Source organism: Myxine glutinosa, chromosome 1 (genome assembly GCF_964187855.1).
Source record: "Myxine glutinosa chromosome 1, kmMyxGlut1.1, whole genome shotgun sequence".
Lineage (NCBI taxonomy): Eukaryota > Metazoa > Chordata > Myxini > Myxiniformes > Myxinidae > Myxine > Myxine glutinosa.
In genome coordinates this window covers 382,466,470-382,491,498 of record NC_136261.1, presented here as the reverse complement: position 1 = coordinate 382,491,498, position 25,029 = coordinate 382,466,470, and the positions used below count along the sequence as shown (strand labels likewise).

The 25,029-nt window shown below is 48.4% G+C and overlaps 1 protein-coding gene across 2 annotated transcripts in view; it reads right to left on the bottom strand.

Annotated features, from left to right (window-relative positions):
• Positions 1–4,328: 4,328 nt before the first annotated feature.
• Positions 4,329–25,029, bottom strand: part of LOC137415987 (uncharacterized) — a 35,640-nt gene continuing 14,939 nt past the window's right edge. Inside the window, exons 2-4 of one of the 2 annotated variants that reach the window (XM_078770237.1) lie at positions 19,931–20,125; positions 8,338–8,448; positions 4,329–6,800 (exon numbers count right to left, since the gene is read on the bottom strand). In XM_078770237.1, the coding sequence (XP_078626363.1) occupies positions 5,185–6,800; positions 8,338–8,448; positions 19,931–20,125 (1,922 nt within the window). In that variant the 3' untranslated portion in view covers positions 4,329–5,184. The remainder of the gene's footprint in view (positions 6,801–8,337; positions 8,449–19,930; positions 20,126–25,029) is intronic. The other variant, XM_078770238.1, reaches the window with a different exon arrangement.

Genomic DNA, 25,029 nt, shown 5'->3' with positions numbered 1-25,029 from the left:
TTTATTAAAGATAAACACCGAGAAACATCCAAGGGACACACTATAAGTTCACACGCCGAAAGATAAAATACAGTTATGACAAAATACAATTGTGAACAGACTTAACTTTGAAAACGTGGAGACCGTGTTGAGCTTCGAAAATTCATGATGTTGTCTCGAGATCTCGTGAGATCCAACGATCGTGATCCAATGACCTTGGGGCAAAAATGAAAAATCGAGCTCCATGGGGCTAGACACATGACATTGGCCTAACCAAATACCGAAACCCCTGTCAGATTCCACCAAACCCCTCGGAGAAGATCCTTTTCTTTTTCACGTGTACTTACTTACTTTTTGTACTTTTTCAAGGGTGTACTTACTTTTTCACGTGACTGTGTATATATTTTTTTTTAAAGATATGTTTATAGATAACTAGAAAGATAACTAGATACCTTTATTTATAAAGAAATATTACAGTACATAAGAACTACACAAAATTAATTTACCATTGCTTGGTTTGTCAGGAACCATGACAAGAGGTGATCAAACATTGCCTCCGCAAGAGCTGCACTTTCCCTATCCCGAGAAACGAATCTAAACAAAGAAATTCAGTCAGGATGCCAGCAATGATTGACCTACTATCCACCTGATCAGAAAACACTGGAGAATAATTATTTGGCATATAATTCTTCCACAACGCTTGCGGCAGTCCGTGCAGCCACCCGCGTAGGAAACGCTCCAAGATATGGCACCGAAAACGCCCAGGCATGAGCAAGCAGCCAACCGACCCTTCCCCGCTTTCCCCGCCAAGCGAGACACTGCCCTCTCCTCCCCCGAAAAGCACCAAAGTCAACAACAACCCCTCCTCCAACATTGCAAAAGTTCCAAAGCTCCAAAAAGCTCTCTTCACGAGCACACCCGAGACAAAAGACAAAGAGCGACCGCCTCAGACCAAAGCCAGGATGAGAGAGAGACTGAGCAATTCTTGTTCCCCCCAGCTCTCGAACCTTCTCACTCTGATGTCACACTGTCCAATCATGCACTTCAGGGGCGGGTCTCACGGCCCTCTTGACCGCCTACCGATTCTCCGCCTTTACTGGGTGGGGCCTTTTTCCTTTCCTGTTCATGTGGGTGGGCTTACTTGTCAATCAGGTTTGCTCGGGCTCTGTCAGCATGCATGTCGGTTATTGTTGTTTAATGACACACTTTGCATGGCTGGCCATGTGATAGTTGTGAATAATAACATAGGAAAAGGTCACAGCGGACAATCACATACAGGGCAAGCTAATCTTAACGCTACCTAGTTTACATAACACCACCCCCCCCCTCCACCCCCTGTGTGTGGTGACACATAAACGATATTAAGCTCACAGTTTTTCTACTTAAATACATCGGAATTGGCTTCCTACTCGCACGTGGTCCATGCTACCCTACACGGTTCTATCTCCACATTGGTATTTAATACCCTACCCCCACAAACGTAACAATACAGTGAAATAAACAGAGATGTGCCAATTTATGGGGAAATCACACTTCATGCCTTGTCCTACTGACATTAAGGATTTTACAAGTAAACAACAGATAGTGAGCAGTCGACGGCAAACAAGAGCCTGTGATCTGTTATCTTCTATGAGTAGCTTTAACATTGCAAAACTTTGAAACACAGATATGAAAACCAAGTGCTCATCACTTTCTTAGTATTCGCCCAAAATGCTTTGCAGCAATCTCATGGTCTCTCGAGCTCTGCACAGAGGCGTTGAGAGGGGGGCCCCGAGTCAGCGACTCCCCACAGGGTCCGTTGAAGGGCCTGAGCTTCTCCTGTAATTTTTTTTTTTAACAGTACAGTGAAACCCCTCATTGGCTCATCCTCATTTACTCATCGTTACATTTAAACCCATAAGCTGATTTTGCTTTTCTTGCAGGAAACAAAACAACATTTATCGCTGTTAATGGTACAGTTTCAAACTTTACAGGAATTACAGAAAATGGTTATTAACCAGAAATGTACGTTACAAAGAAAAATATTAACCATCTTCTCACGCATTTTTTTTGCCAATCTCAGGAGAAATGTGTTCAACAGCCGAGGGTGCAAATTGATTCGATCGGTCCAAACGTCCCGCTACCTCCTTTATTTTCGATCGTACGGCTAAATAAAAGTGACCATTTGTTTTTCTCAGTACAATATTCAGGTAAATGACACGGATAAATAATAATTTTGTCCTTGTGTCCATTATATTATATACTGTTTCAGGCTGTTTGTCTGTAGCATTCCATGACGCTTTCGACAATTGAACTGTACTGTATGTTCCGTACTCTGAAACATGTACGAGGTGCACCAACTTCAACTTGTATAATAGATTTGTTAATACTTTATTTATTTTATTTTTCAACACTTGTACTGTGAGCTAAAAAGGCAGCTGCTGTGATTTTGCTTTAATTATGAGCTCGTTGCTACTCTAATTTAGGATTTTCATCAAAGAAAGTTCCTTAAAACATTAGAAAAGAAAGAAAGGGTGGGGGTGGGGACCCCGAGGTTGTTTGCCTCGGGGCCTGTGCTGGCTCTTGACGTAACCGGCTCTGCATTACCTTACGTGGTCATAAATTATCTTTTTCAAAAAGAAACGTTAATTGAACATTGTAAAATAATTATTTTAATTTCACAGTGGATGACTGATTAAAAGATTTTCCACAACTTTTGCATTTCTATTGGCAGTCATCAGAGAATTGTCATGTGTGATTTAAGGTGGGATGATTGCTTAAATGACTTTCCACAAATTGTGCATTTGTACGGGTGTTCACCATTATGAATTCTCATGTGTATTTTAAGATTGGATGACTCATTGAATGATTTTCCACAAATTGTGCATTTCTACGGGTGTTCACCATTTTTTTTTTTTTTTTAATATACTGAATCGAGGCTCGTGAAAGAGCTGACAACCACGAGGGAAAGACAGCACAGGGGGACCACGAGGGAAAGACAGTACAGGGGGAAACATTCATTAAAACACATTCAACAAAAAGACATCCAGGAACACAGCACAGGGGGACTGCAAGGGAAAGACAGTACAGGGGGAAACATTCATTAAAACACATTCAACAAAAAGACATCCAGGGACACAGCACAGGGGGACCGCGAGGGAAAGACAGTACAGAGGGAAACATTCATTAAAACACATTCAACAAAAAGACATCCAGGGACACAGCACAGGGGGACCGCGAGGGAAAGACATTACAGGGGAAAACATTCATTAAAACACATTCAACAAAAAGACATCCAGGAACACAGCACAGGGGGACCAAGGGAAAGTCAGTACAGGGGGAAACATTCATTAAAACACATTCAACAAAAAGACATCCAGGAACACAGCACAGGGGGACCGCGAGGGAAAGACAGCACAGGGGGAAACATTCATTAAAACACATTCAACAAAAAGACATCCAGGAACACAGCACAGGGGGACCACGAGGGAAAGACAGCACAGGGGGAAACATTCATTAAAACACATTCAACAAAAAGACATCCAGGAACACAGCACAGGGGGACCACGAGGGAAAGACAGTACAGGGGGAAACATTCATTAAAACACATTCAACAAAAAAGACATCCAGGAACACAGCACAGGGGGACCGCGAGGGAAAGACAGTACAGAGGGAAACATTCATTAAAACACATTCAACAAAAAGACATCCAGGAACACAGCACAGGGGGACCGTGAGGGAAAGACAGTACAGGGGGAAACATTCATTAAAACACATTCAACAAAGACATCCAGGAACACAGCACAGGGGGACCGCGAGGGAAAGACAGTACAGGGGGAAACATTCATTAAAACACATTCATTAAAACACATTCAACAAAAAGACATCCAGGAACACAGCACAGAGGGACCACGAGGGAAAGACAGTACAGGGGGAAACATTCATTAAAACACATTCAACCAACACATACAAACTTATTATATTAACTTATTAACTTATTATACTTAACATATTAACTTATTCCTTGGACAAACGGGCCCGTTCACACTCAGACACACTCACACGGGGTTTGCAGATGACCAGGTCAGCATGTCCAGGGATGGCGTCCAGGCAGCTCGCTCTCCGGTCCCCAACATTATGAATTCTCATGTGTATTTTAAGATTGGATGACTCATTAAATGATTTTCCACAAATTGTGCATTTGTACGGTGTTCACCATTATGAATTCTCATGTGTGTTTTAAGGGTGGATGACTCATTAAATGATTTTCCACAACTTGTGCATTTGTATGGGTGTAAGGGTATTCCGGTCTTTCTATCGTGGGACTGCGACTTGTGAGCGCACTACAATGAACACAACAGCACTTGCAGTACTCAAACAATAACTGTATTGAAACAAAGGTACAGGAGCAAACGTAGGCACAATATTCACTGTTATCGGCGGTCGATCCAAATCCGTATCCACGTGGTGTTCCCTTGGACGTTCACGAGTCTCCTCTGGGACTGTCCTGTCCAATGAATAATCGGCCTTCGATTCCTGCTCCACTTCGAGTTGCATGAATAATCCTCTCGGCCGGCTCCTTCAGTAAAATCAGCGCTCAAAAGGCATCCTCACGCTCTTCCGGAGACGTAAGTATTCCGCCCGACACACAGTCCAAATGAGTCTTGCTGTACTGGTAAATTTGCATCTCCAACATGGCTTGCAATCTTCTGAGTATCGCTTTGCAAAGCCTCGCTCAACAACACACACACACACCTGGTCCTCTGACCGTTCATCCTCCGACCATTCATACTCCGCGCTCCTCATGCACAAATGAAGAAATGTCGAGAGAGCAACACACACCAACCAGGAAACATCAAGAGAGCAACACGCACCAACCACGAAACACCGAGAGAAAGAGAGCTTGGGAACTCCGAGTATTTATCAAAAATCATCATGACGTTATAATCGCACATCATTCCTTCCCGGCACATTGGAAATACGAACACAAAGGTTCCCTCAGCCCGGAATCCAATATTACAACTGAATTATTTTCTACCCGAACCGACAATACCACGTAGGCAACAATCATTGGCCCATTTCAGTGATCCACACATTTTACGGGAACGCTTTAAACAATCCTCTTTAACCAACAATCAATCTACCTTATGCATAACTACATCTTATCCAGTCGTTGCTATGCCTGCGTCACATTTTATTGATCGACCGCTTTGTCTCAAGCTGAATCTATATATGCCACTGTATATAAATATAGTCACATTTTAACTGGCACTGATCACGTATAGCGAGAGATGCATTTTTAACTGACAATGGGCGTTCACCATTGTGAATTCTCATGTGCCTTGTAAGGTTGGATGACCGATCAAAAGATTTTCCACAACTTGTGCATTTGTATGGGCGTTCACCATTGTGAATTCTCATGTGCTTTGCAAAGGTGGATGAATGATCAGAAGATTTTCCACAACTTGTACATTTGTATGGGCGTTCACCATTGTGAATTCTCATGTGCCTTGTAAGGTTGGCTGATTGATTAAAAGATTTTCCACAACTTGTGCATTTGTATGGGCGTTCACCATTGTGAATTCTCATGTGCCTTGCAAGGGGGGATGATCGATAAAAAGATTTTCCACAACTTGTGCAATTGTATGGGCGTTCATCGTGAATTTTCATGTGCTTTGTGAGGGTGGAAGATTGATTAAAAGATTTTCCACAACTTGTGCATTTGTATGGGCGTTCACCTTTATTGTGAATTATCATGTGCCTTGTAAGGTTGGATGACCGATCAAAAGATTTTCCACAACTTGTGCATTTGTATGGGCGTTCACCATTGTGAATTCTCATGTGCCTTGAAAGGTTGGCTGATTGAGCAAAAGATTTTCCACAACTTTTGCATTCATATGGGCGTTTATCATTATTGTGAATAGTCATGTGCCTTTTAAGGTTGGATGACTGATTAAAAGATTTTCCACAACTTGTGCATTTGTATGGGCATTCTCTATTGTGAATTCTCATGTGCTTTGTAAGGTTGGATGACTGATTAAAAGATTTTCCACAACTTGTGCATTTGTATGGGCATTCTCTATTGTGAATTCTCATGTGCTTTGTAAGGTTGGATGACTGATTAAAAGATTTTCCACAACTTGTGCATTTGTATGGGCATTCTCTATTGTGAATTCTCATGTGCCTTGTAAGGGTGGATGAATGATTAAAATATTTTCCACAACTTGTACATTTGTATGGGCGTTCATCATTATGAATTGTCAAGTGCTTTGAAAGGGTGGATGAATGATTAAAAGATTTTCCACAACTTGTGCATTTGTATGGGCGTTCACCATTGTGAATTCTCATATGTGATTTAAGCTTGGCTGATTGATTAAAAGATTTTCCACAACATGTGCATTTGTATGGGCATTCACCATTGTGAATTCTCATATGTGATTTAAGCGTGGCTGATTGATTAAAAGATTTTCCACAACTTGTGCATTTGTATGGGCGTTCACCATTGTGAATTCTCATGTGTGATTTAAGGGTGGCTGATTGATTAAAAGATTTCCCACAACTTTTGCATTTGTATGGGCACTCACGATTGTGGTTTCGCAGGTGTGATGTAAAGCTGGATGAATAGCTGAAAGATTGTACGCAAATTTCGCATTTGTATGGGTGTTCATCTTTCTCTCCTTTGTGAGCCTGGTGAAAAATATTCCGTGCAAACAATTCATTATTCGTTTTGTTGTGTTTGGAAAAAGTCCTCTTGTTTGTTTCAGTTGGCGAGTCCTGCAGGCCTGTGTCTACGCTGTTCATAAAAAAAGGTGCAGTCTCCCTTGTAAATTCAATGGATCCACCTGTAAATACAACATCACATGACCTGTAAAATAAATGTGATTTTGTTCAATGCTCGTGATATAATTCTGACAAACGAACACGAGAAGTTTTCTTGTTTTGATGTCTAACTTTATCGATTTCTGATTGGGGCCACTTTATTATTCCACAGCTGTATTGGAATACAAGTACTGCGAGTTGGTTTATGGCTTTGATTTTGTTTCTTGGGGAGAGATATGTTTTCAGGATCAGATTCGTTCTACATTGGTATTCTTTGGCGATTGTTTTGCGCATTTGTTTGTGACATACTTGGTGGCCCTCTTCTACACTGAGGTATTTGTGTGATGCTTCATTTTCTGACTGCTGTATTGTTGTGTCAAGCTCAATTTTTATGTTGTCTGTATTTATTGGTTTACCTTGTACAAATATGCACTTGGCACACTTATCTCGTACAAATTCCATTTGAATGTCCTTGGAGAACCGTTGTACTCGTTTTAGTTATTCTTTCAATATTTCATTATTTTCTGTGAGTATCGAAGGTCTGAAGGTGAATATCAGAAAGACGAAGGTGATGGCAAGTGGTAAAACATGTGGTGAGGTGCAAAGAACTGGGAAGTGGTCGAGTGCTGTGTGCAGGAAGGGTGGCGGAGTGAACTCCATTCAATGTACATTATGCGCTGAGAGAATTCATCAAAAATGTAGTGGTCGAAGAGAGTCATTAACCAGTGTGGCAGCTACATTCAAGTGTAAGGTGTGCACAGAGGGAGCTGCAGATGGAGGAAATGTTGAGTTGGATCTTGGAGACGCTGTGAAGCTGGAAGGTGTGAAAACATTTTGCTATCTAGGAGACATGCTGAATGGAGAAGGTAGATCAGACTCGGCAACGGTTGCTCGAGTGAGATGTGCATTGAAGAAGTTTCGGGAACTGAGTGGCGTGCTGACGAGGAGGGGAGTGTTGTTGAAGCTGAAGGGAAAGGTGTATACTGCATGTGTGAGAAGTGTTATGATTTATGGGAGCGAGACATGGGTAATTAACGTAGAGCAGCAATGAAGGCTGGAAAGGGTGGAAATGGGAATGGTTCGGTGGATGTGTGGAGTATTGTTGAAAGAGAGGCAGACAAATGATGAATTACGAAAGATGATGGGAATAGAGCCTGTGATGGATGCTGTGAAGAGAAACAGGTCGAGATAGTTTGGTCATGTGTTGAGGAAGGATGAAAGTGACTGGTTGAGAAGAGTGATGGAAATGAATGTAGAAGGAAGTAGAGGATGGGGAAGACCGAGAAAGACTTGGCTAAAGGTGGTGGAAGAAGAAATGCGGGCAAGGGGATTAATAAGGGGAGATGTAGAAAATAGGGCAAAATGGATAAGATTGTCATGGGGCCCACAAGGCTAATCCCCGCTCTGGCAGGAAAAATGGCCTTAAAATGCATGTTGTTGTTTGTTGTTATCGTGGTTATTTCTTAAAGCAATTAAATCATAACGTGGTGTTTTTTTTTCTTAACACCAGAGTTCATCATTAAACTGTTCGAATCAAAATGTGTAAACATCGACAGAAACCTTCATGGAGAGAGTTTTTGAGGTGAGAAGATTCAGCATCATTTGGTTCAGGTCGATCCAGGTGGACATCAATATGGTGCTCAGTTTTCACTTCCACTTTCACAAATAAATCTGGAAAAGTAACTTTTATTAAATGCAGGCACTCTTGTGTCACATGTATAGCTGGTTCCACACTCTTAAAATAAATAAATAAATATTGCATTGAAATCATTCGAAAAAATTAAAATCATTAAAATCTTCCTCGAAGAGAGAAAATAAAACATTTCCCTTGGGAATGGCGTCATGTGAAAACATTACGATAGGAAAAATTATATTCTGTCAAAGTGTCTCAATGTTATGAGATGCTTCCTTCCTGCTCACGGGGCTAATGCTCGAACCCACAAACACGACAAATGAAAAATGCCACAATAATAAATTTAATGAAATTAATGCACGGAATAAAAATGAAAGGTGAGGTAAACTAAATCCTAATTTAAGACGTCTCCACTCAGGCATGAAAACAGACAAGGGCAAAGATAATGAAAATTAAATGTTTTAAAGTCGGCCAGCACTCAGCTTTGCTCCAACGAGATCGCCAAATGAAGTCGGCAGCACAAGGCGGCCCGAAGCCACTCGCGCGGGAAACGCACAAGATGGCGCGAAGTTCCTCTCCACATTGCCACAAATGTGAGGGGGTTCGTGCTGCCTGTCCTCTTTTGCTCGTCTCCCTCCAAAATGTGATTCCGCTCCAGCTCTCCCGAAAAACACGAGCGACAAACACCCCTGGCTCCAACGTTGCAAAGGGTCTCTGAGCTCCGAACAGTTCTCTGCATGAGCGCACACGAGCCAAAGTGGCCGCCCCAGCCGAAAGCCAGATAAAGCGAAAGCCTGCACGATTCTTCTTCCTCCAAGCTCGAACCTTCTCGCTCTGGCATCACGTCCAATCACCCAAGCTCTTCAGGGGCGGGGCCGCACAGCCCTCTTAACCGCCCACCGATTCTCCGCCTTTACTGGGCGGGGCCTTTTTCCTATCATGTTCATGTTGGTGGTCTTTACTTTTCGATCGAAATGTCCGGGTACTGTCGGCAATTGTTGTTGTTGGTGGTTAAATACGTGTTCTTATGGCCGGCTTGTTACAGTTGTAAAAACTTAGGGAAAAATCACAGGGAGCAATCACAAACTGGGGAAACTAATCTTGACCCTACCGAGTTAACACAAGCTCCACAACCCCCCCCCCCCTCACCCCATGTGAAGATACATAAACGATCTTAAGCTCACAGTTTTTCGAATTAAATTCATAGAGCTTGGCTTCCTACTCGCACGTGGTCCATGCCACCCTCCACAGTTCTATCTCCACCATGGTATGTCACTACATACCCTCACAAATGTAACAACATTGAGAAATGCAGAGAATGGAATGAATAGGCAAAAGCCTTGCCACGTGAACAAATGATAAGGGGAGTTGAAAGGATCAAAAGTCAGGAAGTGGAGAAAAGCTCAGGAGTGGTTCGGAAAAATAGGGGCAATACCCCTGGGTGCCCACCTGGTGGAATAAAGCAGTGTAGTACACTGACTAAAGGTATTTTAAACCAATTTCAATACTTGCTAGAAGACAGGGCAGCATGTACAATAATGCTAACATAATCATAAGAATTTAAACAAACATAACAAATCATAAGTCTTTCCGTTGAGTTGAAGTCGGTGGATGCCTCCTCCCCACTTCGTCTCCCTTCTATCTCATACCTCCACCCCCCCCCCCCAACCTTCTACTTTCCTCTGCCCCCCCTCAAAGAACCCCTCACTGTGCCTCATCCCATCACCATCAAACCTTTCGTCCTCCTCATCCTTCCCTTTCCTGTCACTCTTCTGTAATCTCTGACACACTATCAACTGCTCTTCCTACCTCCCCCTCTCATCCTTCATCTTATCCTACTCCTCCCCTCCCCTGTCCTGTACCCGATGCTCCCCCTCTCTCTTCATTAACGGTATGGACCTCAAACATCCTGGGTCTTCGCTCAAACCTGATTGATCACTCCATTCAGGTTGCTTCTGACAATCCAGACTTGATCTGCTTAACAGAGACTTTCCTCCTTCAAGATGTCTCTGATTCCTTAATATCTCTTCCTGGTTACTCCCTCCTCCGGTATGATAGACCTGAGCCTCGTCCTGGTGGTGGGGTGGCTATCTTTATCACAAACTCTCTTCCTCACCCTCCTTGCACTGCCCTCTCTCCTCCTCACCCCCAGGAGTACCTCTGGCTACGACTTCCTCTCCGCTCCCACCTTTTGTTCATATGTGTTCTGTACCGTCCTCCAAACAGTGATGACTCCATTTACATTTCACTGTCTGACAACATGGACCAACTTCCATCCACTCATCCCAACTCTCTCTTTCTCATATGTGGTGACTTCAACTGTCATCATGCCAGCTGGTTGGGTGTGGGTTCCTCTCTCACCAGTCATGGCACCTCAGCAAAGGACTTCTGTGACTCACTGGGATTGACACAATCTGTCAATTTCCTGACCCGGATCTCAGCCAATGGAGTATCTTCTCTTCTAGACTTGTTTATGACAAACTTCCCTGCTAATGTCTGCTGCTCTTCTTCTGCTCCAATCGGTACTTCTGATCATGTGCTTGTCAAAGTGGACATCTCTCTGGCCATTCTCAGAGAGCCTCCTCAGCGTCGACGAGTCTGGCATTTCACGCAGGCCGACTGGGACGGTCTTCAAGCAGCCATCAATCGTCTGGATTGGTCTCCCATCTCCACTGCCTCTGACATCAATTCTTCCTGGGAATTCTTCCAAAACAAACTGCTCTCTCTCATGCACAGATTTATCCCATCTCGTCTTCAGTTGTCTTACCCTTCCTCCCGTCCATTGTACACTGAATATTGTGGTGAGGCAGTTGCCCTGAAACAACTTGCCTTTGCCTCTTGGAAGGCTAATCCAACTGAAGGCAATCTCAGTTCCTTCCACCAAGCTCGGAACAAGTGTGTCTACCCTCAGGAGTGCCAGGAAGCACTATCTCTCCACACTGAAGAATGAACTCTCAAACCTGTCTCCTTCTTCCAAATCCTGGTGGCGTCTGGTCAAATCCGTTTCTGGTGTTTGTTCCCCCTCCATCCCCTCCCTTACCTCAAATGGCTCCACAGTTGACATCGCACGTGACAAAGCCGAATTCCTCAACTCTGTGTTTGCCTCAAAATCTTTAGTCCCAAACCCATCTCTCTCTGTTCCCACCTTTCCCAGTCGAACCCAACTGCTCCTGGACTCTGTGTCCTTCTCTCCTGACAAGGTTGAGGAGTTTTTGTCTAACCTCGACTCTGATTCTGCAACTGGACCAGACGGCATCAGCCCACGGGTCCTAAAATCCTGCTCTGCCGCTCTATCTCACCCTCTCTCTGTTCTTTTCACCCTCTCTTTTGCTCAAGGTCATCTGCCAGCATCCTGGAAATCAGCAAACATTACCGCTTTACACAAAAAAGGTGCAAAAACAGATCCTTGCAACTACAGATCAATCAGCCTGCTCCCAATTATCAGCAAAGTCATGGAATCCATCATTGCCTCGGATATGAAATCTTTCCTCTTCTCCAATGGCTTGATCTCTGATCATCAATTTGGTTTCAGACCAGGTCACTCTACTCTGGACATGCTGCTTCTGCTGTCTCAACAATGGATGGAGGTCCTCAATGCCAAACAGGAAATCATAGCTGTCTCCCTTGACATATCACGTGCCTTCGATACGGTCTGGCACCCAGCTCTGCTCACCAAACTCTCCTCCTATAGTATCCATGGAAATCTCCATGCATGGCTTGCGGACTTCCTCTCTGGTCGAAGCCAACGTGTGGCCCTGAATGGATTTCTCTCATCTGCCCTTCCTGTTCAGGCTGGAGTTCCCCAAGGCAGTGTTCTGGGCCCTGTGCTTTTTCTGGTCTTTATCAATGATCTCTCCGACTCTCTGGAAAATCCTCTCTATCTTTGCTGATGACTCCACTCTCTGCCGCTCCATTCCTCTTCCCTCAGATCGGCAGTCTGCAGCCCCCTCACTCTCTGAAGACTTGGACAAAATCACAGACTGGTCAAACAAGTGGAACATGTCTTTCAATCGTGACAAACCTCACTCTTACTATGTCTCTCCGAAAAGATCGACTGGACAACCCTCCCATCTACTTTCTCAACAATCCTCTCCAAGAAGTTCTGTCGCTCAAGCTTTTGGGTCTCACTATCTGCCATGATCTTTCTTGGGAAAACGACATTTCCAAGCTGGCCTCCAAAGCCAGTCGCCGACTGGGCATCTTCCGTCGTGCGAAGTCCTTCCTCGGCACACCTGAGCTCCTCACCACATACAAGGCTTTCATCCACAACTCAATGGAATACTGTTCTCCCCTATGGGCCGGTGCTCCTGCCTCACACCTAGCTTGGCTTCACGCTGTTGAAACCAAAGCTTTCAGAATTATTGGAATCTCCTGCGATGAAGCTATCTCTGAGGGCCTTTCACTCACTCACCGCAGGCAGGTAGGTGGTCTTTCTGTCTTCTTCCGACTCCTCTCCGGCCTTGCACCCCCAGCTCTCTCTGTGCTCTGTCCCCCAAATATTCCTACAGGTCACACAAGATCTGCCAGCAACCCTCTGATGGTTAAACTGCCGAAATCTCGGCTGTCTGCTCACCTTCACTCTTTCATCCCTCTTTTCTCCCGCCTCTGGAACAAACTCCCTCACTCCCTTCAATCCCACTCCTCCCTCCAGGTCTTTAAAACATCTGTTCACCACCATCTCTTATCTTCCCCCATCCAAAACCTTGATCTTTTCTACCCCCGCTAATTCACCGCAGATCCACCTTGTTTGAAATTCCAACTTCTTTCCTGGAAGTCCTGGCAGTGTCCATATGTTTTATACCTCTCCCACCCTCCCCCCCCTTCCCATGCCCCCTCCCAAAGCCCTCTCCCTCTCACAGATCTCTCGATGTCTCCATGTCTCTCGGTCCCTGCTCTCAAATGTTGTGTTTGTGTCCTTCCCCCTCTCTCCCCATCTTGTCTACCGCTCCTGATGTTGTATGTTTTATGTGTCGGTTTGTCTTTCTGTGCGATTAATGTTCGCTCTTTCACGAGCCTCGATCTTGTATACAAAAAAAAAAAAAAAAAAAACCCCAAAGAGCCAAAATACCCCAAAGAGCCAAAATACCCCAAAGAGCCAAAATACCCCAAAGAGCCAAAAGACCCCAAATAGCCAAAAGACCCCAAATAGCCAAAAGACCCCAAATAGCCAAAAGACCCCAAAGAGCCAAAATACCCCAAAGAGCCAAAATACCCCAAAGAGCCAAAATACCCCAAAGAGCCAAAATACCCCAAAGAGCCAAAATACCCCAAAGAGCCAAAATACCCCAAAGAGCCAAAATACCCCAAAGAGCCAAAATACCCCAAAGAGCCAAAATACCCCAAAGAGCCAAAATACCCCAAAGAGCCAAAATACCCCAAAGAGCCAAAATACCCCAAAGAGCCAAAATACCCCAAAGAGCCAAAATACCCCAAAGAGCCAAAATACCCCAAAGTGCCAAAATACCCCAAAGAGCCAAAATACCCCAAGGAGCCAAAATACCCCAAAGAGCCAAAATACCCCAAAGAGCCAAAATACCCCGAAGAGCCAAAATACCCCGAAGAGCCAAAATACCCCGAAGAGCCAAAATACCCCGAAGAGCCAAAATACCCCGAAGAGCCAAAATACCCCGAAGAGCCAAAATACCCCGAAGAGCCAAAATACCCCGAAGAGCCAAAATACCCCGAAGAGCCAAAATACCCCGAAGAGCCAAAATACACCGAAGATGCAAAATACCCCGAATAGGCAAAATACCCCAAAGACCCTTAAATACCCAAAAGACCCAAAATACCCTGAAGATCCAAAACACCCCGAAGATCCAAAATACCCCAAAGGCAAAAAAACCCTAAGGACCCAATTTTGGTCACTATCTCCCAATGCAGCAAACCCCCATCACCACCATCCACCCTATCCCCCCCTCCCCTCCACCATTCCCCACTTCCTCCCACGATCCCCCATCACCACCACAAACCCCCACCCACCATTCCTGCCTCCCCTCACTCCCTGAGAAAGCAGACATGGTCAAAGATGCCTACCCCTCTGAAACGACGTGTGGTGAGGCGCGCAGAGTCACGCTATTGTTAACAATGCAGCAAACCAAGGTCCAAATGTTGCATACTAAACAAGCATTGTGAGTATTGCGCTGCAATACATGTCCCCTACCAAAGTTCAAAGTGCCATAACTTTGTCAAAAATGATCGAATATGCAAATTTATGCACGGTTGATGCTGGTTTTCAAACTTCATCTGAGGTATGCTGAGACACGTGTGTCACGCCTCGCCTCGTTGATAAGCCCGCAAGGTCGCTCCATGGAGCGGCCTGCACGTATTGCACTGTGTGAATTATATAAACTAGGGCATTGCCCGTACTATATCTATATCTAAAATTATATCCCCCCCCCCTCTATTTACATGAAATGGTTTGGTCCAAAGCGAACGGCTTCCGGAGTTTGGTAAAGAAATCGCCATAGACCCCCTCTATTTACATGCAATGGTTTGGTCCAAAGCGAACGGCTTCCGGAGTTTGGTAAAGAAATCGCCATCGCGTGCACAAACGCGCAGGAAAGCGAATGAATCGCAAATTCGTTTTTATTAGTTTCAAAAAACATAGTTTAACGCCAACATAGTTTGCAAACGTGAAATAAATGAATACGCTCTCAAATGTGCCATCCGAGGCAGAGTGTGTCCGCCACGTTCGGCACACGCGATAGTTCGCTGCTCTCTGATTGGTTGAATCGTTTTTTGGACATAGCTCGGTAAGTAATTGTCCGATTAATATGAAACCTTGAAAAGGCACATCCTCGGGTCCCCAGCAATATACCTGGCAAGTTAAAAGTATATCGGACCCGTGGTTGTCGAGAAACAGCGGTCACAGACAAACAGACGTACAGACGTACAAACGTACAGACAGAGATTACTGGAATTATAGATAGACTAGGGCATGCCCGTACTATATATAAGCTAGGACGTGCCCGTACGTGGGTGCCCGTTCCTTGCAAAAAAAAAAAAACTGCAAAAAAAAAACAATGGTTTGGTCCATTCGCAACGACCACAGAACCCCCCCCCCCCCCCTCTATTTACATGAATGGTTTGGTCCATTCGCAAAGCCAAAGCGAACGACCACAGAACCCCCCCCCCCCCTCTATTTACATGAATGGTTTGGTCCATTCGCAAAGCCAAAGCGAACGACCACAGAACCCCCCCCCCCCCCCTCTATTTACATGAATGGTTTGGTCCATTCGCAACGGCAAAGCGAACGGCGAACGGCTAAATCGCCATAGCTCGGTAAGTACTTGTCCGATTAATTTCAAACCTTGAAAAGGCACATCCTCGGGTCCCCAGCAATATACCTGGCAAGTTTCAAGTATATCGGACCGGTAGTTGTCGAGAAACAGCGGTCACAGACAAACGTACAGACGTACAGACGTACAGACGTACAAACGTACAAACGTACAGAGATTACTGGAATTATAGATAGATTATTACCAACTCACGGTCTGAGGTACTAGCGATTCAAGAGATATCCATTTTTTTATGGCACATTGGAGAAGCCAATGCGAGGTTTCTTCTTCCTCAGCTTGTCACAACTCTGTCAAATGCGATCGAGTTTAAAAAGTCAGAATTTGACCAAATCTGTTTTATTTGTTTAATATACCTCAGCTATTGACAAATCTTAAATTAGAATTTTATTTGAGGTTAAAATGACCGCGACAGGTCGTGTCCAACGATGCTTTCAGTCTGCACACGTGATAAATAATTAAATCCGCGCACTTGACGCCTCTTCTTCTTCACGCAATAACTTCTAGCTTCCAGACCGTCCATCCAATAATTTTGAAATTTTGCACACTTGTTACTCTTCATGACGTCTACTACAGTATGAAGTTTTACGTCGATCAATAAAGCGATTCAAGAGATATCCATTTTTTTAATTAAATATTTTCGTTTAATGAACGATATCTGCCAAACCATGTGAGCTATCGCAAATTCCAAAAGGACATTTTAGTAGACTGACATGCGGAACAGCTCTGTGAAGTTTCCCCTCGATTGAATCAAAAATGAGGGAGGGGCTCGGTTTTAAAGGTTCATGCTTTAAAACGTCATAACTCTGAAACCATGTGATGCATGACGTCATGCTGGCTGACTTCTTTGTTCGTCATGGGTATGCGATTCTGCCTGCAAAGTTTGGCCTCGATCTGTTCAGCCGTTGCAGAGAAAAAGTGGTTTTCATGTTTTCACGAAAAACAATATGGCGCCAGAACCACGTGAGCTGTGACGTCATAATTACCATTAAAATATTCTACAGACCGAGTCCCTCCTATGGTGAAAATTTGATCTCAATCGGTCCTATTATTGCAGAGAAAATCTTTTTTAAAGGAAATTAAAACTTAAAATGGCACTGAGTTAAGGATCATCAGAATTATCAGAATTCCCAAAGTTCAAAGTGCCATAACTTTGTCAAAAATGATCGAAACGTCGTGAAGTTCGAACTTGATCTGTAACTTATCATGAGGAAACGATGTGCCAAGTTTGAAATCATTAGCATGAAGCGTTTAGAAAAAGAAGTCTGGAAAACTGTTCTTTGCGTGACGGACTGACAGACTGAAGGACGGAGGGACGGCGTGCAAACCTATAGTCCCCTCCGGTGTACACCGGTAGGGGACTAATAAGCATTGAATGACCTGAGTTCCTCCACAGAACAGTGTTCGTCTAAGCTATTGCTGACGATTCGCCAATAAGTGATGAACAGTAGCGGATTTTGAGCTCGTCGAGTTGGGGTTTTCATACTTGTGCTACTTAGAAATGCCTGCAGCTGTGCAAGAACTCGAATAGAGTTTGAAACAGCAAAGGCCTTGTGTTGCATAGCTTTTCTTGGTTACTTTATCCAGCCTTCTTTGACGAGAAGGGCCTCGTGTTGAACAACTATCTAGTGATAGTCACAACTGGGGATGATTGATGAGGTGAGAGCTGATTGGTCGTTTCCTCCAGTGACAGGTGAGAGATATCAATTGGCTTTTAAAACATGTGAATTGTAATGGACTCGGACTCCCAAACGGGCGACAAGACTGTTGGAGAATAATTATCTCCAAGACACCGAGCAGAGATGAATGTGAATAATGCATGAATAATCCACCACAATGTTGTTGTTTTGCCAATTTCACCACACGTTCGTTTCAGTGGTCCTTTCGTTTCAGTGTGGACAGTTGGCCTCAAGAGGTAATTGTCTCACATCGGAGGATGGAACCACAGCTCAAAATACACAGCAACTCGTTCATATGCACAGCAACCACTATGGGCTGGCACCCCTACCTCACTCACACCTTGTTCAGCTGGACGCTGTGGAACCAAGGCCTCATGATAGTTGGAATCTTCCAGGATGAAGCTGAGTCTAGGCTAGGCAAGTCTAGTCTAGTCTAGTCTAGTCTAGTCTAGGCAAGGGGGCCTTTCACATTCACTGCACAGCCAGGTTCATGGTGTCTCTTTCTTATCCTGTCTCCTTTCTGGTCTGCTCCTTCCGTGAGTTGCCCCCACCCCTGCCTTGGAGGTTTCTGCAGTTCTGCAGAGAACACATCCATCAGAAACCCCCTTCTGGTGAAACTCCCCCAAAAAAGGAAAACTGTTCACCTTCTCTCTCATTCCCATTCCCATTTTTTAACCACCTGTGGAAACAACTTCCACATTCTCTTCAATCTCATTCTTCCCTCCTCCCCTCAGAAGACTTCAAGACAGCTGTTCATCACAATCTCAGATCATCCTCCATCCAACTATGATATTTTCCACCCCCAGTGACCCCATTTCAAAGTATTCCCCTTTTCCATGTGATTATGATTTCACCTACCCCACCCCCCACCCAATCTCACCTCACTTATTTTCACCTCTCCTTCTTTCACATCTTTTCTCTTCCACTTTTCGTTTGTTCGTCGATTGGTTTCATCATCCACACTTTCCCCTTCCTCTTCTTTCTGCGTTTCCTTCAACTTCTTCACAGCTTGTTCACCCCATGGAGAGGAGGATAACGAAGAAAGTGAAGATTGACGAAATGCAGTTTGGATTTATGCCAGGAAGAGGAACGACAGATGCGCTTTTCATTGTGAAGCAGTTGCAGGAGAAGTACATGGAGAAGAGGAAGAAGTTGTTTTTTTGGGTTTGTTGATCTGGAGAAAGCATTTGATAGGGTTCCACGCAAAGTATTGACATGGGCATTGAGGAAGTTAGGAGTGGAGGAATGGTTGATCAGAGTAGTGATGGCAATGTACAAAAGAGCGTGCACAGCTATAAGGACGAAGGAAGGGAACATTGGTGAGTTTGAGGTGAAGGTGGGAGTGCATCAGGGGTCGGTACTAAGTCCACTACTATTTGTAGCTGTGATGGAGGTGCTGGCTCAGAACGTAAAGGAGGGTTTACCGTGGGAGTTGTTGTATGCAGATGATCTGGTGTTGATTGCGGAAAGTATGGATGGACTGAAGGAAAAGATGAACAAGTGGAAGGAATGTATGGAGACAAAAGGTCTGAAGGTGAATATCGGAAAGACGAAGGTGATGGCAAGTGGTAAAGCATGTGGTGAGGTGGAAAGAACTGGGAAGTGGCCAGGTGCTGTGTGCAGGAAGGGTGTCGGAGTGAACTCCATTCAATGTACAATGTGCGCTGAGTGGGTTCATCAAAAATGTAGTGGTCTGAGAGGGTCATTTACCAGTGTGGCAGCTACATTCAAATGTAAGGTGTGCACAGAGGGAGCTGCAGATGGAGGAAATGTTGAGTTGGATCTTGGAAACGGCGTGAAGCTGGAAGGTGTGAAAACATTTTGCTACCTCGGAGACATGCTGAATGGAGAAGGTGGATCAGACTCGGCAACGGTTGCTCGAGTGAGATGTGCATGGAAGAAGTTTCGGGAACTGCGAGAATGAGCGAGACATGGGTAATGAACGTAGAGAGCAGCAACGAAGGCTGGAAAGGTTGGAAATGCGAATGGTTCGATGGATGTGCGGAGTATCGTTGAGAGAGAGGAAGACAAATCATGAATTGCGAAAGATGATGGGAATATTGCCTGTGATTGATGCTGTGAAGAGGAACAGGTTGAGATGGTTTGGTCATGTGTTGAGGAAGGATGAAAGTGACTGGTTGAGAAGAGTGATGGAAATGAATGTAGAAGGAAGTAGAGGACGGGGAAGACCGAGAAAGACTTGGCTAATGATGGTGGAAGAAGAAATGCGGGCAAGGGGGTTAACAAGGAGAGATGCAGAAAATAGGGCAAAATGGAGAAGATTGTCATGGGGACCGCAAGGCTAACCCCCGCTCGAGCAGGGAAAATGGCCTTAAAATGCATGTTGTTGTTGTTGTTGTTCACCCCCATTCGTCCATGTCCCCTCCCCTTCATCTCACTCTCACTTGGACTCTGATGTTGTTGTTTCCTCTTTCCATTTTATTCCCTTCTATTCTGCTCTAGGTCTTTCAGGAGCCTCTATCAAGTAAACAAAAAAGGGCACCAAACATACACAGATATCATCAGAAGTGATTCACACAACTCACCATTCGGCTGGTCAGTTTGCTCCTCTGCCAGACCAAAGGAGTTTACATCCTCTATTTTTATCTTCAGAATCTTGGGAAATCCTTCCGGCTCCTCAACATCCATTCCACACGCAAGCACAGTCGGCTGTTCCAATTCCGGTTGCACATGACAGGAATCCTTCTCAGAGCCAACTTGAGCGGACATGGTGCGTGAACCTTTAGAGGCAAAAAACATCCCACTCTTCCTGATGTTTGCTCCATGCTGAGTACCTTGATCTGACAAAGTGCTGATACGTGAAGTGCCTCTGTACTTGAGGCATTATCTTATGTTTAAATCAGTTGTAGTACTTTAAACTTTCACCACACACGAAGACACAATGTGACCCCCATTAAAACAAAATTGCATGTCTTAAGACAATACTGTGGCGGACACGAAAGCCCACTGGCATGGTGACATCATTCCGCGCACCAAGTGGGCAGCGGCCACACCCGAGGGGTAGGCGTGGCCTGAGGATATACACGGGGTGCGCAGCCCGGAGCGCGCTAGTGATACAGTGAGCTCCTGAAATAAAGACGCTTATAAGTTACCGCTTGTCCGCTTCCTCCTTGCTCGCAAACAGCGCGCGTAACGCCGCGTTTTACTGGTGACCCTCGACGTTGGATCTGCCGGAGCGATCCTTCCACACACGACACCATTGCCATGGCCAACAACGCAATGTCGATTAAACTTCCCGAATTTTGGGAGGCCCAGGCCGAAGTCTGGTTCGTCCAAGCCGAAGCCCAATTTCAGCTTCGGCGCCTCACCGGCGACGACACGCGCTACTGCCATGTCGTCGCCTCGCTCGGGCCCGGCACGGCTGCTCGAGTTGTGTCCGTCCTTCGCCACCCACCGGACGGCCACAAGTACGAGGCACTCAAGCGGCTACTCCTAACCACGTTCGGCCTCACGGACGACGCACGGGCCGACCGCCTCCTGGATCTCCCCGAGCTCGGCGACACGTGCCCGTCGGTCCGGATGGACCATATGCTGCCACTGTTGGGCGACGAAGCCCCCGGTTCTCTATTCCGGGCGCTTTTCCGTCGCCAACTTCCAGCGCAGGTTCGCCTCGCGTTGGCCGGGACCGTGCTAACGGAACCCCGAGCATTGGCAGCCGAGGCGGACAGGTACCTCGCGGCTTCGGACACGCGGGCGAGAGTCGGTGCGGCCGTCACGGACCTCGAGGCTGATGATGCTGATCCACAGCATCAGCTTACACAGCATACGCAGCATGCTGATATGCACCTCGTGACCGCCGCCACGCCCCACTCAACGCCGTGGCGAAAACCACCACCGCGGGGAAAACCGCCAACTCCACCGGCCTGACGGAGCCAGCTGCACTCCTCCAGCTCCACCACCTGGTGCTGGTTCCACGCCAAGTTCGGCCACGAGGCTCGGCAGTGTCATCCGCCATGCTCCTTCAACAGGTCGGGAAACGCCCGGGCCGGCGCTCAATAGCGGCAATGAGTGCCGGCCGTTCGAGCAGCCTGCTGTTCATAACGGACACCTTATCCGGGCGCCGTTACCTGTGCAACACGGGAGCGCAGGTGAGTGTCATTCCCGCCAGTACGTCAGACAAGCACGCCGTGGGCGGGGGCCCCGCGCTGCTTGCCGCGAACGGGACGCCCATCCGAACGTACAGAAAACGCTGCCTCTCTGTGGTTCGGAGGGCAGGTTTTCCGATGGACGTTCGTCACCGCCGACGTGCCCATGGCACTGCTTGGCGCGGACTTCCTGTGCGCTAATGGGCTCCTGGTCGATATAAAGCATAGACGTCTTGTCCAGGCCGAGACGTTCAGCTCGCTCGCTTGTGCGCTGCCCAGCTCGTCTAGCAACTCAACGAGCGGCTCGCCTAGCGGCTTGCCAAGCAGCTTGCCGAACGGTTCGGTTCCGGCCACGTTGATCTGTACGCTTCCGGCAGCGGACGAATTCACCCGCCTCTTCGCCGGCTTCCCGGCCCTCACGTGGCCCACCTTCTCGGCGGGGGCCGTCAAGCACGGGGTGGCCCATCACATCCCCACCGTCGGGCCACCGGTCTATGCCCGGGCACGCCGCCTCGAGCCGACGAAGCTGGCGGTGGCCAAAGCGGAGTTCGCTACCCTGGAGCGACTCGGCATCGTTCGGCGCTCGGAGAGTGCTTGGGCGTCGCCGCTGCACATCGTGCCGAAGCCCGGAGGGGGATGGCGACCGTGCGGGGACTATCGCCGTCTCAATGACGCCACCACTCCCGACCGCTACCCCGTCCCCCACATTCAGGACTTTTCCGCCCGTTTGGCGGGCATGTCCTTCTTCTCGAAGGTGGACCTCATACGCGGCTACCATCAGGTCCCCGTCAGGCCGGAGGACGTCCCGAAGATGGCGGTCATCACGCCATTCCGACTCTTCGAGTTCCTGCGGATGCCCTTCGGTCTGAAGAATGCGGCTCAGGCGTTCCAGCGACTGATGGACAGCGTCCTGTGTGACTTGGATTTTGTCTATGTCTACCTGGACGATATCCTCGTCGCCAGCGCGTCCCGCGAAGAGCACCTACGCCACCTCCGCACACTCTTTGAACGCCTGGGCCAGCATGGCCTGATTGTGAACCCTGCAAAGTGCCGGTTCGGCGTCGCCGTAATCGATTTTCTGGGGCACCGTGTCACCAGGCACGGAGCCGTCCCTCTGCCGGCCAAGGTGGAGGCGGTGAAGGGGTTTCCGTGCCCCCACACGATCAGAGGGCTGCAGGAGTTCCTGGGCATGGTGAACTTTTACCATCGGTTCCTGCCCCGTATCGCCCTGCTCCTGCGCCCCCTGCACGAAGCTCTCCGAGGTAAGCCGGGTGAAGGCGACGTTACCTGGACCGAGCAGATGGACACGGCGTTCACGGGCGCGAAGCTCGCCTTGGCTAACGCCACCATGCTCGCGCACCCGGCGCCCGATGCACCGATCGCCCTCACCACCGACGCCTCGGACTACGCGGTGGGCGCGGTGCATGAGCAATGGGTGCGTGGAGCTTGGCAACCGCTGGCGTTCTTTAGCCGGCAGCTTCGCCCGCCCGAACGCCGTTACAGTACCTTCGACCGCGAGTTCCTCGGGCTTCACTTGGCGGTCAGGCACTTCCGCCATCTGCTCGAGGGCCATGCGTTCACGGCCTTCGTCGACCACAAGCCGCTGATCTTCGCGATGGGCAAGGTCACCGAGCCGTAGTCGGCCCGGCAGCAGCGTCACCTCTCAGCCGTGTCCGAGTACACGACGGACATCCGGCACGTCACGGGGAAGGACAACCCGGTGGCGGATTGCCTTTCCCGGGCCGTCGCCCAAGCAGTCCACCTCGGCATCGACTATGCCCGGATGGCAGCGGACCAGGCCGCTGACCCCGACGTCCAGGCCTTGCGGACCACCGTCACGGGCCTCCGCGTCACCGAGGTGCCGTTCGACGGCGCAGGCGCGGCCCTCTTGTGCGACGTCTCCCTCGGGCGGCCTCGCCCCATCGTGCCCGCGGGCTGGCAGCGCCAGGTGTTTGACGCCATCCACGGCCTGTCCCACCCGGGCGCGAGGGCCTCCCAAAGGTTGTTCGCCGACAAGTTCGTCTGGCATGGCCTCCGGAAGGCCGTCCGCGGCTGGGCCAGGACGTGCCTCGCGTGCCAGCGCGCCAAGGTGCACCGGCACACCCAGGCCCCGTTGGCCCCGTTCACGGTGCCGGAACGCCGGTTTGACCACGTCCACGTGGACCTGGTGGGACCTCTGCCCCCCTCGCGGGGTTTCACCCACGTCCTCACCATGGTGGACTGCACCACCCGGTGGCCGGACGCCGTGCCCTTGGCGTCGACGACGGCGGCAGACGTCGCGCAGGCTTTCATCGCCACCTGGGTCGCCCGGTTCGGCGCCCCCTCAGACATCTCGTCCGACCGTGGCCCCTTGTTCACCTCGAAGCTCTGGGGGGCGGTTGCGCAGGGGCTCGGGGTCCGGCTGCACCGAACCACGGCCTACCACCCCCAGGCTAACGGCCTGTGTGAGCGATTTAACCGCTCATTGAAGGCCGCGCTCCGGGCCACCCTCCGCGACGGCGGCTGGGTCGACAGGCTCCCCTGGTTCCTGCTGGGCCTCCGGACGGCGCCCAAGGAGGACCTGCGCACATCCGCGGCGGAGTTGGTCTTCGGGCAACCGCTGCGGGTGCCGGGCGAGTTCCTCCCCGACTCCACGGCACCATGGTCCGCGGCACAGCAGCGCTCCGCTCTGCTCTGCAAGAGACCGCCCAGAGGTTCGCCCCGGTGCCAACGGCATGCCACGAGCACCCACCGACGCATGTCGCCCCGGAGCTTCGCACGGCGGAGTACGTCTTCGTCCGCCACGATGCCCACCGGACACCACTGCGGCCCCCGTACGACGGGCCTTTCTGCGTGCTGGAGACCGGGGCGAAGCACTTCACCCTGGACATCAGGGGTACTCCTGACCGCGTTTCTGTAGACTGCCTCAAGCCGGCCCACCTCGACGTGGACCATCCACCGCCAGTGGCCCGACCCGCGCGTCGGGGCCGCCCCCCTGTGGGCGGACCCCCGGCACCGCCCAGCCCCGCCCCCCCCCGGTCCTGCACCCATCCCAGGGGCAGCCAGGGGCATCCAACCTGGCATCCCTGCACCCCGGACGCCGCCGATCGCCAGGGGGCGCTTCGGCCGGGTCATCCGTTTGCCTCGCAAACTGGCCCTCCAGGTGTGCGGGAATTCTGGGGGGGCGCGTGTGGCGGACACGAAAGCCCACTGGCGTGGTGACATCATTCCGCGCACCAAGTGGGCGGCGGCCACGCCCGAGGGGTAGGCGTGGCCTGAGGATATACACGGGGTGCGCAGCGCGGAGCGCGCTTGTGTTACAGTGAGCTCCTGAAATAAAGACGCTTATAAGTTACCGCTTGTCCGCTTCCTCCTTGCTCGCAAGCAGCGCGCGTAACGCCGCGTTTTAATACTGTAATTGTATTACATGTTGATGTGAATGTTGATTTGGCCACATCTAAAACATTCAAAAGTTAAGATATTAATGTAAAATCTGGGCCTGACTTCGAATATGTAAAATCTGACTTCGAATTCAGCAATTTTAGGATGAATACATTCAA